Genomic DNA, 15896 nt, shown 5'->3' with positions numbered 1-15896 from the left:
GCACACAAGAGTCACAAGGTATAGTTACCCTAAGGTCAGCGGCTACACATCGCAGCACATTGTTAGAGGAGGACGGACGGACGGCTGGTGGTTTCCCATTTTGAATGCTCCCAACCCAAGGGTGACTCGCTAATGGATTCTCTTATACCGCATCCCCTTTCTTCTTCGTCGTATTATTAAAAGGAACCCTCTTTGATTTCAGTGCGTGTTGGCCCAACGCTATACACACAAGGCAGTCAACTGCGTGTCAAAAATGAAACAGTTGAGAGGACTAACACCCGCCCATCTTTTTTTTTTGTTTCTGTCCCATAAATTCATTAACGGGGAAAAAAAGTGAACACATTCTCGGTAAAAAGGAATTAGAATATCGTTAACGGGATGCATTCGCTCTCTCTCCCTCTCTCCCTCTAAAGCCTTTTTCATATTGCGTTCACAATTTCTGTGTTGTTGAATGTTGGTTTTTTTTCTTCCCTTTTCTTTCATGCGAGTACCAAGTCAAGTCAGGTTAATTGCGTTTCTATTTTTGCCTTAACTCGATTGCTGACGTTTTTCTTTCTCTCGGAAAAATGGCAGTTGCGTAGTCTCTGTAAAGAGGAGAAATGGATTTCAGCAGTAGCGGAGGTGCCGGAGGTGCCAGTTCGGGCGGAGGCAGCAAGAATTACAACGTGACGACCAGTCTTCATCACCACCACCATCAGCAGATACACCACAGTGGCAGCAGCAACCACAATATCTCGTCCGGCGTAGCGTCTCATCTCAACTCTGCCCACCATGCCGCGTCGCATCAGCACCATTCCGGCGGAGGGAATATCAGTCCTCCGCAGTCGCATCATCAGCTCGGCCATCAACTGGCCGCCCAGGGATCGACCGCCGCTTCCACCGCCGCCGTCACTACCGTCGTCAAATCGGAAGAAACGGTCGCCGCAACCAACAACAATAACAACAACAACAACATGGCGACGTCCTCGACGACTTCCGCCTCGCAACAACAGCAACAACAAACAGCGGCCCAGCAACTGGCAACGGCCGGTTTTGGTGTCAGCGCAGCCGGTGTCAACCTCTCGGTCAATATCGGCGTTAACATCACTGGAGTCACACCGGAATCCGCAGCCGCTCCTTGGGCCACCGCCGCCGCCGCCTACACATCCAGGTAAGAAAAACAACGCATTACTGACTTACAACAACACTCAAGTTGAACCGATTTCAATCGTTGAACGATTTTAGATTCCCGACGTTCGCCAACCCAACGACTTTGGAACAATTGAAGCAAAGCATCGAGCAACAGGCGCAACAACATCATCAACGAAATGGCGGAGTCAAGAATTTTCTGGGCGGATCGGGTCCTGGTGGCCATCACCATCTGTCCGGACACTCTTCAGCTACTCTCGGCTCATCCGTGTCTTCGGGGTCCATGGTCGGATCGTCCGGACATCACCACCACCACCACCAGACATCGGGGACGCTGGTCGGGGGTCCGTCGCATCACCATCACTCTGTCCATCATCACCACCACCATCAAAACTACCACGCCGGAGTAGCTGTCACGACCTCGACGGGCGTACATCACCACAATCCGGCCAGCACGGCCACGTCTCATTTCGCTGCCGGGTTCGCAGCGGCCGCGGTGGCCGCCGCCGCCGTCGGTTCGTTGCAGCAACACGAATCCGCCAACTCTGCTGGTCCGGATCTCAGCAGAATGGCCTCCATCTCTCGACGACGAGTTCTTCCAAAATCGCCAGTTCATCCGCCCTGGTCGTTGCCTCGAGCAACGCTGAAAAACGCAACAATCAAAGTATGTCGCCGAAGTCGAGAAAACGATTCAATTGATTTCGAATCATATGTTTCCTTATTTTTTTCAGGGAATAAGTCCAAGAATAAGTCGGAGCAGTTGCAGCAACAACAACAGCAACAACAGCAGCAGCAGCAATCGAGTCCTTCGCATCAGTCGAGAACATCGCCCGATTTCGGTGAGTGATGAATGGACATTTGTTTTTCTCCTCCCGAGTTTGTTTGGGCTTAGCTTTCAGCACGCAACATCCTGCTGATTCATTCCAATCTATACGGCAGCCAGCAAGACCTACTAAATTAAAGCTGTTTGGCCGAAAAGGGATATACGTGTACTCTGCCCAGTGAGTCTCGTGCGTTGGTGGAGTGAATGGATCTCTCCGATCCGGATAGGCAATGATGGGTGGGCGGAAGTGGTGGCTGATGGATATACACACCACCATCTATCTTGATGGGATGTCGAGGAGTAGTAGGACAACAACAAGCGTCGAGCAGCGGTGACATGACGGTGTGTCACTGTTATACTATCAGCGGAATAACTTCAGAGAAAAGACGCCTGCGGGTTGGGGGAGGCGAGGCTAGGTTATTTCCATCAAAGTGGCATTGGTTTTAGTTAGTGTCTATCTCGTAATGAAATCGTGATTGGGACGATTGCAGCCACGCCAGGTTTCCTGTCGTCTTCTCAGTTCTCAAAAAACATATTTGATTGTGCGACTTTGACGCTATTTATGTTTTTCTTTTCCCAACCCCCGTGCACGGTCACGTGACCTGCCTGTCTTGATGGATTGCGCCGTTGCGCGTCCTCTTTTCTTGTCCAAATTTTATTTCGTCTGCTGAAAAGGACCTTGCGAGTTATTTTATTCGGGCGTCGGGATGTTGTTGTAATAGCAAAAATGATGATTGAGGGGGCGCGTACGGTTCGTGTTTGTTACACCATAGAATGGGGGAGGGGGTGCGAGTCTATCGCGCAAAGTCATCCGAGAAAATCGAGTCGAGCGCGTGCGTCGTCGTTTTTCGAATGAATAGAAAAAGGGAAAATAAAAATAAATAAAAAATGCGCATCCATTCTTCTTGTTCTTCTTCACTTTCCCACCCCTTTTATACGCCGACGCCCTTTTTGGTCCTCGTTCAAACCAGCAGCAGCACCCCCCTCGTCAATTGTCCCGAAACTGACGTGCAGCGTTTTGTTTCCATTTTGAAACGCGATTTGAATTTCCCCGCTTGACAGTTCACACTGATTAGCAACCCGCTTGTTGGTTTATTACAACATGATCCTTCTACTGATGGAACATGTCGTTGGGTTAGACAAGGTTTGACTTTCCGTGTCCGAATTTGTTTTTGACATTAGGTAACACTTGAGTGTTATCTGCATTGCAGGTTAACGTGTCTGTTTGGTTTATTTTGTATACCACAGAATTACGAAAATTAGCGATTACGAGTCTGCTTATGAGTGATGGGCTTGCAAGTACTAACACACACAAAGCTCATAAATAATGCAACAACAATAACACGCACAAAAAAAGGTCGAGATGAAGAGGGTTGGACCGATGAGGCTGACTGGAGAGCTAGTGTCACGTATTGTTGGCTCTATTTGTGATATGCAAGTCTTAATCGTCACCAGTGTTATAATAGCTGTACCTACACTAGTTGTTGTGCGCTCTTGGAATAGAAAAGCTTTGGCTGGCCATTTATTTCCCTATTTTCCCACCCATCTCCTCCTCCTCCTCCCCCCCCCCCCCCCCGACACCAAATCAAAAGAATAAAAAAGGCAAGAAGAATGGGGGGTGTGTTTGATGTGGGAAAGTTTGGATTAGGCCGGCCATCTAGCCCAGTAGCTACTGTGCACTCGACAAGGGGAGAAAATAAAATAAAAAAAGGGAAGTCACGAGGACAATATCAGCAAAGGAACATCATCATATAGAGGAGCCATGAACCGGGAAAAATGGCGCTATTCACGAATCCCTAGTCACTAGGCTCCCATGTCCTTATCACACACACACTTCCTCCCATCTGTTTTCAATGATGTTGTTTTCAATTTCAATTTGTGTTTTTTTTTTAAATTCAAAACAGCTCTGATTCAAAATTTCTAACCGGATTAAAATAATTTTGCAACAATATTTTATATTTATCAGGCAGCGCTGCAACTTGTTTATTTCTATTGAATATCGTCTGCTTGTTTTGTTCAAGTAAAAAAAAATAGCATGCTTCAAGGTTGGTCCGACTCATTGTCAGACAGTTCAACTTTCTCAACTCTTACTTTTAACTGTCTTTAGTACCCTACTTGTTGTTTTAAATTTTTACTGTGCCTTTGTGCGCTAGCACATAAGAAAATAAGGTTATGTAAATTAGTGCCAACACTGTTTGTGTCGACGAGGTGCGAATTTAATTTCACTGATTTACGCTGATTTTTTACATTTTAGTATTAATTTCTTATTGCGCCAATTTAACGAATACGTTAATTTAGTTAAGCTTTGAATTCAGAAGAATTCAGAAAGAATTCACACAGACTGGAGATGTGAATTTCATTGATGCTTTGTCAAAAAGTGGGTTTTCATTAGTAAAGCATTCTATTTGATTTAGTTGTTTGTAAAGAAACAGCGAAAGCAAAGCGAGAAATTCAGAGTGGCTTTGTGAGAAGGCTTGTGAGAAACCACCAAGAAACCATGTTCAGTGGATTGCTGATGCAAATTAAAATTAGAATTACAAGAGAAATCACTTATCACAATGAAAACTCCCAATTTAACTATTTCTGTGAATGTGATGTTGCTTATTTTCACGTAACCTTACATTATCAAACTATTTCATCAAAAATTACAGTTAGACTGTTTGATGCCTTCCATTCATTAGTCTGAATCCATGGACAATTTGGAGAGGAATGAATCAAGAAGGTTGAAAAATAACGTCAACTCAACACCATTTGATAGAACACCGTTGGATTCGTCAGAAGAGGAAATGGTCAGGCCATCACTAGCGGGGGATGGTTCACTCCATTTCAGCACTCGCAAACGATTAAGATCTGCAGAAATGGTTCCTGTGTCCGACTCAAACTTACTTAACGGAAATCATGTTGAAGAACCCGCACCATTGGCAAAATCACTCAAACGATTCTCTAGAGAAGTATTGTAACTCGAAATTGTGTTCTAAAATTTTTTTTCGCTTACTAGTGGTTTGTTGCTTCTAAATACAGGAATTGGAACAAATTATTATGGGGCATATGGTTGGCTACATGTCAACCTACAAACCATATGCTGATATAGAGCAGGAATTGGATAATTGCAAAAAAAGGATTGAAAACTTCCAGCAAAAGAATATTTTGCTCACTAAAGAGGTTTGACAAGTGTTAAGAAATTTTATTTGGTTGAGGGGGAGATTTTTTATTTTAATTGATTTTCGTTAACTTAGGTGGTTGATCTGAGGAACATAGTCAAGTCATTCGTTACAAAGAATGCAAGCAAGTATAACAGACCAATAAAACAATTGCGATCTGTTGGCATACAAGTGAATCCTTCAGTCAATATTGACGACGTTAAACTTGAGGTATATGAACTGCGAACTTGCGAAGACATTGACACTGAGTTCACCCGTTATCAAATATGAGCGAGGAATCCAAATCTAATGGAAATAAGTTTAACACATGATTCTACTTTACAGAATGTCGAACGTGACTCATCACCTTCTACATCATCCTCTTATTGCGCTTCAATCCCTGTAAAGAAACGTGAAAAATTGAGGGAGGAAGATGTGCAACAGCAAGCTATGAGTATTAAATCTGATCAAACTAAAGAAGACGATGATCTTATGGTGATGTTTGAAAATTCGACGAATTTCACTCAGTCGGGCATATCCCTTGATCAACATAAATCCATACCTGTCGTGGAGCCGATTCCGACAAAACCAATTGTTACCGTAACGAAAACGACTAATAATTGTGTGTTAATATTTGCATGTTAAATTCATGTGTTGAGCTGTCCAATAATTTTGTGTTTAACTTCCAGATACTGCTGCTCTTCGCATTTCATGGAAATTTCCTGAATCAAATCATGCGAAAATCGTTTCTTGTCGTGTTTTTATGTTGATTGAAAATAAGAACCGTTCTGTCAATAACGACCAAAATTGGTTTCCAATTGGCGGTGACACCTCTAGAATGTCGTGCACTATTCCTTTGGTAAACATATTTAATAGAGCTTTGATTTAACTTAAGCCATTTTATTCTCACAAATGAGACAATACTAACTGCAGCAATTCCTCTTAGGGCCGTCCTGACAAACTACAAAACCGTTATCAATTCAAGGTAAGAGCCACCGGCATTAACGGACAAGAAGGGCCATATAGCGATGTGGCGCATGCTGACTTTCCATAAGACATAGTCATAGTCCATGGTCATTTGCAAACTTCTACTAATAAGCTGTTGTTGGTGAGAAAATTATGGTCTATTGGTGCGCTAAATGCTTATAATTAATTAAGCAACATTTTCAACTTGTTTCACCCCAATGTTCAAGAAAATTAATCGTAATTTAATTTCAATATTCGTCTAATGAGTAAAATTCTGTGTCATATCACTCATATGCTTTTGGTTTTCCTAAATCCGGTAATCTGTATTGATGTTAAGTGTGCGATTTGAATCATAATTGTTGAAGTCAATATTCTCTTCCGCCCCAGAGCCAGAGGCTTAGTCTCTCTGTCATTTTAAATGATTTTATCATTTCAATTACATTTTCTTCATCAATTTAATTCATTGGTAACATGCCTTGAAATGTTTGTCAACATGTGATGTCAAATAAATACAAATACAATTCATGTAGATTATTTTTCTATGTTCGAATATGCCTAGCGGTAACTGATAGCGTGACTGATTTGCAAAAATTGATAACGAAGTTTGAAAAATCTACTAAGCAATTTTTCCTGACCACCAGATTTTGAAGAAGATAAGCAATTTTTCCTAACCGCCAGATGCCCCCTCATGCCATGTACAAATACAAAAGAAAAAGGGCAATATTGCAATGAATAAGCATGGCCTGGAATAGGCCTAAGCCAATAAGGCAATAATCCAGTCAGCTGTCGTTCGTTAGTCGTCTCGTGAAAAATAAATAGTAGATAGCCTAGGGTGTTCATATTTGATAGTTTTCAATATTGTCATCGATTCTAAAAAGTGATAACTGATAGTCTGATACGTCGTAAGACGGTCATCATTTGACATGTTTTCGTTAAATGACGAGGAAAAGAAATTTTTTAGACAGATTTTGAATGCAGAGGTAAGTAATAAATTAATTGCAGTTCGCTTAATTTATTTTCTATACCTATAAACTGTAAAATTCTGTCTACAGAATCATGGGACTAATGTACTACCAGTCGAAAGAAATGACCAAGCTTCTCGCCAGCAGCATTTAATAAAACCAAAATCAGGGATTAGGTATCAAGATAGGCCTACAACATTCTCAGATGGTTCAGCAACAGGTGGAGCTCAGTTGCCTTTCAAACAGTCAGCTAGTTCTTCTAATGGAGCTAGAAATAGCCAACAAAAGAAATGGAACAAGAACTGCGAGAGTGGACTTGCTGCTTACAAAAATGTGAAAACTGAATCAGCCAGCCCCATTGATCCAAATAAAACAGGTGGTAGGCCAAAAACTGGAAATTGGAGATCAAAAAATGTTAACTCAACCACAACTGATAGATCATTTACAAGGTTTCTTTCTGATTACAAAATGCTTCTAATTTTTTTTTTAAATAATTAAGTAAATAATTAATAGTATGTTCTATATATTTCATGAAAGACCCACACAAGACAACCAAGCTGTCCTTAAAACATCACCATCATCCATTTTGAGGCAGGATGTTGGTGGAGCCAGACCAAGGACACATAATGTTGTCAATCCTCAGAATGACAGAGAAAAAAGAAATGATAAAGATGGGAATTTGCCAACCCATCAAAGAAATAAGCAACCTTTCAAGCACTATCCTTTAAACTTTAGTGTTGTGCAGAAAATGATGACGGAAAACACTGAACCTCACATCATTGTTCAGAAATTTACGGACGAAAAGGCTGGACTCGGGCAGTTTTTACAAAACAACTCCGCAAATTGGGAGGTTACTGAACTGATCCTCGCAGTGATAGGAAACTTTTGCTTGAAGAAAGGAGTCATGCTTTTTCACAACGCCTTTATTAATATCGTTCAAATATTGGCTGAAAATTCCGTGTTCGTTAATTTAGAAAGTGTCATACTATATATACCAAAATCTCGGTCCACAAATCTGGGTTCTAAAGAAGAACGTTTAAATCGACTCATTAACAGCATTAGTTATTTGACGACGGAGATGCTTACGGTGATGCCAGCGCTCACCTGCGACTATTTGGGGGAAAGATTTTTTGAAGACGTATGTGCCCTCAAAACTGTGCCATCCATCAGAGATTCAAATGTTAGCGATGTTTTTAAGGCACTTGAAAAAGAGGGAGCTGATCGCCTAAAGGTCTGTATTCGTATCAAGCGTAAGTTTGTTTGAAATTGTTTAATGAGTAAATTTTTTTTTAGAATGCTTGGGAACAACATGCAAAAGCGAAAAAAACCCAAAGTAATGAGAAACAAAGACAAACCAACAGATTTCAACGTCAGGAGCTGCTGTCGCTACTTAAACCGCCAGATGATTTTCGACAACTCAGCGTAATGCCGGAATGGGAAGACGTATGTTCGGACGCTGTACCTTTTCTACGCCCAAATATCATCAAGGGAAGCTATCCAGATGTGGATACCTACCTCGACATTCAATTCCGGCTATTGCGTGAAGACTTCTTAAATCCTTTGCGCGAAGGACTTGTTGCCTTTAGAACCAAGATGGAAAAACAACCGAAACAGCACATTCGTGTCGACAACATTAGGCTGTATTACGACGTTAAAATCAAAGATGACGACACCCCCGCCAGCGGCAACTACCTATTAGAGTTTTCAACCAAAGGCTTTCAGCGTGTCAACTGGGAAGGCAGTAAGCGGTTGCTTTTTGGATCTCTACTTTTATTGTCGGCCAATAATTTCGACTCCTTCATGCTATTCACCGTCGTTGACAGAAAACCTGAGCAGTTGTCACGTGGTAGAATTAAAGCCAAATTTGAGGGTGAATCTTTACCTACATATGCCAAGAAAACAAATTTAGTGATGGCGGAATCCTCGGTGTTCTTTGAAGCTTATCGGAGTGTGTTAATTGCACTACAGCGTATTAGTCCTGCTCACTTTCCCATGGAAGATTATATTCTTTGTCGGAATGTTCTGCCAGCTGAACCGGAATACCTAATAAGAACCCCAAACGTAAGGCATTTTACAGTACAATGTTGTTAAGGAATGTTTAAATTTAAGTTTCTTTTGGACATTTTTCTTTTGCAGCCCGTCTACGATTTGACATCGGTGCGAAAAGCGTTTTCCAAGACGTTGCCTGGCGGAAATACAAATAATGAAGACGAGGAAGGCGAAACAGTTGACAACGGTTGGATTGACATACGCAATTTGTGTAAACATTACCAGCATTGTTTTTCTAATTTTTTTTTCTCCCCATAAAGACTGTCAGACTCTGAACCCTGCGCTACATAGGTTGCTGGCGAATGTTTCGTTATTCGGCCAAAGTTTGCCTGATAACGAAACTCTTGGACTGGATCCCAGCCAAGCTGACGCCCTTTATGCCGCATTAACCAGAAAACTGGTTGTTATTCAAGGACCTCCAGGAACAGGGAAAACGTTTTTAGGTCTAAAAATTGTTCAAACGCTACTAATCAATAAGCAATATTGGGTACCGATGGGAAAACCCCAGCCTACTCCCATATTAGTGATTTGCTATACTAATCACGCGCTAGATCAGTTCTTAGAAGGTAAGTGGTTTGAATGCACTTGCAAATTAGTGTTTATCTATAAATAACTGCATGTTTATTTTTAAATAAAAATCCTAGGAATCATGAAGTTTACGCAAAAAATCGTCCGGATTGGTGGTCAGTCTAAATGTGCAGCCCTCGAGCCGTTCTCCCTCCGTGAATGGAGAAATCAGGCAACTACACTTAGAAAAAGACCTGCTCAATATCGCCATTGGTTGTATGAAGCCCGAACTAAATTGAGTGAAACTAAAGGGTATTGGTAGTTTTATGTTTTATTTTTTTTTCAATGGCGTTTCTCAACCATAATGTTATTTTCTATCTCATGTTAGTGCACTTGAAAGGCGCCGGAGAGGACAAAAAATTGTTGAGTCATATGGTATAGTTCATGAGGATTCCCTGTTTAGTTTGGGAGTGCTACCTCAGAGCGTGTACAGTAGGTTTCTCGTCATGAGATCGAAATCTAACAGCCCTTCCGTTCTCCTCCATTGGCTTGGTGTAGAATCGATTCAGATTTTAAGGGACATCGTCTGGACTTTAAAGAACAATTTGGCCAAATCACAAAAACTTCCGTCGAAAGTTTATGTGGAACCTGTTGCAGGTGATGATGAATCCGGCAACGAGGAAGAATGGGACAAAGAAGACGTCGAGGAAATTCAAGGTATTTTAATCAGCAAACTATGAGAGAAATTTTTACTGAAAAATTCTATTATAGGCCAAAGAATGTTGGACGATGATAACGAATTCAATTTTGCCTATGCAAAGAGAGAAAAGGATTGGAAACCTGAAAATGCGAGAGAAATTGATGGATTGAAATTTGCCGTCTCCACTGCGATACTTGACCATGATATGAATTCGTTGCTGGAGATTCTGGATCAGTTCGATGGAGAAGAGTATGAGTCAACTCAGAGACGGATTGCTGAAATTCAGCAACAAAAACAATTACTCTCGGAGATCCTTGAAATTCTTCCAGCCACAGATATGGATAATTACAAGCAACTCATTGAGAAGGATCTTGTTCGCCTTTCGTACATGGATCGATGGAAAATTTATTCCATTTGGAAAGCTGAAACTTCAGAAATTTTGGCTGAGGAGATAAATTCGTTGAACGTACAAGTTCTTCAGCAAACCAATGAAATGAAAGACGTCGAAACAATTGAAACTGCTGAGATTATCCGCGAAGCTCATGTTGTCGGAATCACAACTACAGGAGCTGCCAAGAATAGGGCGCTATTAGAACACCTCAAATCAAAAATCGGTACAGTAGTTGACATCTATCATACCCTTTTCTACAGTAATCTTTATCTATTTACTTATTTTGGTTGCAGTCGTCGTTGAAGAGGCAGCCGAAGTTTTGGAGGCCCATATAGTGACTTCCATGTCTTCTTCTTGCGAACATTTGATTTTAATTGGTAAGCATGTCTATTGAAATTCATATGTATGTGACTTTCTGACAATTTCGTGGATTCAGGTGATCATCAACAACTGCGACCTCCAACGACGGTGTATAAATTAGCGAAGGATTACCACTTGGACGTTTCACTGTTTGAACGATTGATCATGAACGGAGTTGAGCCAAATGTTTTGGGTGTCCAACACCGAATGAGACCGGATGTTGCTCGACTAATCGTCCCATCCATTTACCCCCATTTGGAAAACCACGAGTCTGTGTTGAGGTACTGGGATGTTCCAGGAATGGCGGAAAATGTCTTTTTTCTGTCTCATTTGGAACGAGAAAAAGGAGACCAATCCGATCAAGAAAGCCGCAGTCATTTGAACCCTTATGAAGCAGATATGGCTCTGGCCCTAGCTCGCCACCTATTGATGCAAGGCTTGGAGCCCAGTCAAATAACAATATTGACAACCTATTCCGGACAGTTGTTGCATTTCAAAAAGTTGCGAAGAAGTCACGCAATTCTTCAAGGCGTTCGCATCTCAATCGTCGACAATTTTCAAGGAGAAGAGAATGACATCATCATCCTGTCTTTGGTGCGAAGCAACGACGAAGCTAATGTTGGATTTCTCAAAACAGAAAATCGCGTCTGTGTTGCACTTTCTCGAGCTAAGAAAGGATTCTACTTGATTGGCAATATGGGCAATTTAGCAGGGAGCAGTAAACTCTGGCGGGAAGTGAACAAAGTTTTGACGTCGAACAAACAGATAGGACCCCATTTCGACCTACAATGTGAAGTCCATCATACTGTTATCAAGGTATTAAGATAACAAGTAAACTGCTGTTCAAAAAATTTAAACAACTTGCACAAACATTTTTTAGGCCAATAAAGTGTCCCATTTCCCGCCAGAGGGTGGATGTTTCGTCAAGTGCCTCACTCCGATGCCTTGTGGACACACATGCCCAAAAATTTGTAAAATTAATCAAATTCTACAAAAAAGATTGTATAATTAATTGTATTGTTTGTTATTCTAGGCCATGTTGAGGATCGTGAGCACAGGCGACAAAAATGCCACGAAGCCTGCTTGCGCTCCTGTTCCGTTGGTCATCCTTGCCCCAAAAGATGTTACCAGGATTGCAACCCGTGTTTGACGAAAATTCCGAAAATTCTTATACCATGTTATCACACCCAAATAACTGAGTGTTACAAAGACCCGGAAAAGGAATATTGTTTTACGAAAGTTGTTAAGGTATTTTTTCTTAAATTATTTTTCTCCATATGAATTCCACAGCCATTCGTATTGCTCAATAGGCTTTACCAATCTGCAAACATACCATGGAACTAGACTGTGGTAAGTCAGTTGAGGAAGTCAAATGTCCGGAACAGTGTGGCATGCATCTAGATTGCGATCATATCTGCAATCGAATTTGCCACAAGAGAAGCTCCCACGGCAAAATGCCATGCACCCAACCGTGTCGCCGTTTTACCTGCCCTGAAAAACATCCTTGCCCGAAGCAATGTTATGAGGAATGCGGGAAATGTCTCGTTGATGTAGTCAAGAAACTACCTTGTGGACATGATGTACGTATTTGAGCTGAATTTTTCTTGGTTTTCATTAACGCAACGTTATTCTTTTAATAGGGTAAAATCAAATGCTGGCAGCTTCCTAAAGACGCATACTGTAAAGTTAAGGTGGAGAGAATTCTTTCCGGCTGCCAACATACGGCCTTTTTCGACTGTAGCCAATCCACTGAAGGTTACAGATGCACTCGTCAGTGTGGCAAACTGCTGTGTAACGATGGGCACGTATGTCGAAAGCCTTGCTGTGAACCATGTGGCCCCTGCAATACTCAAGTGAAGCGGATACTAAGTTGCGGTCATGAAACTCAGACGGCGTGTTACAAGGATCCTCTGACAATCAAATGTAAGTTCCCCAAAGAAGTTACTCTACCCGGTTGCGGCCACAAGGTTGAAATCGCTTGTAGCGACAATCCCGAAACAGCTCTCTGCCCAAGGCCTTGCGACACACGTCTCAATTGTGGGCATCAATGCACGGAATTGTGTCATGTCAAAAACGATCCTCACCACGAAAAGTATCTGTGCCAGAAAGCTTGCAGTCGGAATAAAATTGATTGCAAACTGGATCATAAGTGCGGGAAGAAATGTCACGAAGACTGTTATCTTTGTACCATCAAGATCGAACGTCAATTACCTTGTGGTCATTCTCAAGTGGCTGAATGTTATTTAAATAATGAAGAAATTAAGTGCAGGTAATTCCAGGAGAAAAAATGAAGATTTAAGTTCTTTTCTTTTTAATATTTTAATTTCGTTTTGAAGGGAAATGGTCAACAAATCTATTATTGACTGTATGCATTCGATTCGTGTCGAGTGTTCCACCATTGCAAGTCGCCGGTTGTGTAATCAGCCATGTGTCAAGATCATGAGTTGTGGTCACCAGTGTAAGAGGAAATGCAAAGAAACATGCTCACCATTAGTTTGCCAGGAACTTGTACGGACTTCAAAGTTAAGTCCCTGTGGACATCCCGTGATGAAGACTTGCAACGATCATCACTCATGTAACACGTTTTAAACTTTAATGTTATGCAATTAGGCAATTAATTTAATTTACGTTGGTATTCATAGCTTTTGTAGTGACAGAGACACAGGTGGAGAGATTTCTACAAGAGTGCCCACAAAAGTGTCACACCAACCTGCCTTGCGAACATTCTTGTAAAGGATCTTGCGGGCAATGTTTCAATGGACGTCTTCACAAAGCGTGCGAGGAAAAATGTGGACGGACCCTAGTTTGTGGACATAAGTAATTCAATATTAACGTTTTATCTTAATTAAATGTAAATAATTCTTTTCATTTCTAGCTGTGGTGTGAATTGTGCCATTTCGTGCCCTCCTTGTAAGGAAGTATGCCAATATCGCTGTCGGCACAGCAGATGTCGCAAGAAATGTTGCGAACCATGCGTCGATTGTGTTGTATGTTTCTAATCTTTTTGTGTGGCTATTTTATTAGATTAAAAATTTAATTGTTTTAATTAATAGGAACCTTGTGGCTGGAAATGTGAACATTACTCATGTTCTCTCAAATGTTTTGAATATTGCAATCGGCCTCGTTGTGATGAACCCTGTCGGAAACGTCTCCCGTGCGGCCATTCATGCGTTGGACTCTGTGGTGAAATCTGCCCTCCTCTTTGCCGTGTGTGTCACAAAGACCAGCTGACGGAATTCATGCTCTATGGCAACGAAGAAGAAGAAAACGCCAGGTTTAGAATTTGTTAAATTGTTTTACTACTTCTTTACTTAATTTTTGTTGTTGTTTCTTGTATGTAAAGATTCATCTACTTGGAAGATTGCCAGCATACAATAGAAGTAGATGGGATGGATCATTGGATGGAGATGAAAGATGAAGAAACTCGTGAAATCCAAATGAAATGCTGCCCGCGCTGTAAAACCATTATCCGCTCATGTTACCGTTACGGAAATGTTATCAAGCGAAATTTCGGCGACATTGTGGAAGTAAAGAGGATGCTTTTGCGTTCTCGTGAAAGCCCCAAAGATTTCGCCGAGAAGCATTTAAAACAGATTGCGGCATGCCATACCCTAAATACTGAGCTGACTGGTAAACTCAACCATGGCATCACTGATGTTTTAATTTTTGGATTGGAAGGAATTCGGAATAACCTCACTCCAACTATTGTCCGAAAAAAACCCGAGTATAAACGTTTGGATGAAGATACGCGCTATCTGATCCAAGTTCAAGTTGATGTCATAGAAAGAGTTTTGAGCGTCGTCAGAAAATCCCCGGTGATTACAGCAACTGGTAATCAAGCTCCAATTGGATATATGAGTCGCCCTTTGCTGGAGGATCTTTTAAATCGAACGCAACAACTTCTTTTGTCTCTTTTCCATCGCGAAAGATTTGCGTCTCAAGAACATGAATGTTTCATTGCCGAAGTCAACCGCTTGAACTTGATTCGAGCCTTCTTTTTGTTGAAGAGCTCCTCCACCTACAACAGAAACTCTTTGATAAACGAAGAAAATCGGCAGGTAGAAGAGCTGTTGATGAAGAATGTGAAGCCATTGAGGGATCGTGAGATCGTGGTGATCAAAGAAACTTTGCAGAGGATGGGCAAAAAATTGAATACTGGACTTGGCATCAGCGACATCGAACGTAAGGAAATTATTAAGGCCATGGGACTTACACAGGGACACTGGTTCAAATGTCCGAATGGCCACATCTACGCGATTGGAGAGTGTGGCGGAGCAATGCAGGAAGCCAAATGCAACGAGTGCGGCGCCCAAATCGGCGGAGGGAGTCATACGCTTCGATCAGACAACCGCGTTGCAGGCGAAATGGATGGGGCTCGATTTGCTGCATGGTCAGAGCAGGCAAATAATATGGCCAATTTTGAAATAGATGATTAAGTGTTATCATTCATCTAATCTATCTATCAAGTGTTCGCGTCTTAGTGATACCACGGTGATACAGTCATTATGGACATTTCTTAATAACTTTTTTTAAAATTCATTTTCGCTCGCTGGCGTCTAAAACTCTAAAGCAAGGAATGTATGATGCTGTTTGTCCCCCAAAAAAACTAAGTTTTGTATTGTTATTCAAAATATTTTGGTGGACCACATGAAACAATATTACTCTGTCTGTATTCATTGTTTGGAATAAGGAAATAAAGAACAATTATACATGGTAGCAATAGTCTTCATTTCTTTTACATAATTAAAATTTTGTCGCTTTAGCTAAATTTCTAATTAAGTCTAAAAGAAAATGTAGCGTTTTTTTCAGTTTCTTGATTCTTCTTCGACTCTGGTTTCTTGTAATAAAGTTGTAATGTCTTGTCTTCTTG

The 15896-nt window shown here is 41.3% G+C and overlaps 3 protein-coding genes across 5 annotated transcripts; all 3 read left to right on the top strand.

Moving 5' to 3' along the window:
• Window positions 1-579: 579 nt before the first annotated feature.
• LOC124311904 (la-related protein Larp4B-like) lies at window positions 580-1975 on the top strand. Its single transcript, XM_046776272.1, has 3 exons — window positions 580-1150; window positions 1225-1805; window positions 1860-1975. The coding sequence occupies exons 1-3, from the start codon at window positions 600-602 to the stop codon at window positions 1973-1975; spliced, it is 1248 nt and encodes a 415-aa protein (XP_046632228.1). The 5' UTR covers window positions 580-599.
• On the top strand, window positions 1943-6591 carry LOC124312024. Of its 3 annotated transcripts, none has more exons than XM_046776418.1 (7): window positions 1943-1967; window positions 4603-4902; window positions 4973-5113; window positions 5188-5322; window positions 5437-5713; window positions 5781-5950; window positions 6038-6591. In XM_046776418.1, exons 2-7 carry the CDS (start codon window positions 4642-4644, stop codon window positions 6143-6145), a joined length of 1092 nt encoding a protein of 363 aa, XP_046632374.1. In that variant the 5' UTR covers window positions 1943-1967; window positions 4603-4641; the 3' UTR covers window positions 6146-6591. The 3 variants fall into 3 exon arrangements, with proteins under 3 accessions (XP_046632374.1, XP_046632373.1, XP_046632372.1); XM_046776417.1 differs by lacking the exon at window positions 1943-1967 and adding an exon at window positions 3966-3996; XM_046776416.1 differs by lacking the exon at window positions 1943-1967 and adding an exon at window positions 4003-4159.
• A 221-nt stretch (window positions 6592-6812) lies between these two features.
• On the top strand, window positions 6813-15742 carry LOC124310801 (NFX1-type zinc finger-containing protein 1-like). The gene is made up of 20 exons (XM_046774779.1): window positions 6813-7037; window positions 7110-7468; window positions 7557-8250; window positions 8313-9080; window positions 9156-9255; window positions 9329-9634; window positions 9713-9887; window positions 9964-10292; window positions 10347-10889; window positions 10960-11043; window positions 11103-11842; window positions 11907-11997; window positions 12060-12274; window positions 12337-12606; window positions 12667-13295; window positions 13363-13601; window positions 13669-13843; window positions 13902-14013; window positions 14080-14300; window positions 14370-15742. Exons 1-20 carry the CDS (start codon window positions 6981-6983, stop codon window positions 15460-15462), a joined length of 7200 nt encoding a protein of 2399 aa, XP_046630735.1. The 5' UTR covers window positions 6813-6980; the 3' UTR covers window positions 15463-15742.
• The last annotated feature ends 154 nt before the right edge of the window (window positions 15743-15896 follow it).

This window comes from Daphnia pulicaria, chromosome 8 (assembly GCF_021234035.1).
Source record: "Daphnia pulicaria isolate SC F1-1A chromosome 8, SC_F0-13Bv2, whole genome shotgun sequence".
In the NCBI taxonomy this organism is placed as follows: Eukaryota; Metazoa; Arthropoda; class Branchiopoda; order Diplostraca; family Daphniidae; genus Daphnia; species Daphnia pulicaria.
Note: the sequence above shows the minus strand (reverse complement) of the source record. Positions and strands in the feature narration are given on the sequence as shown.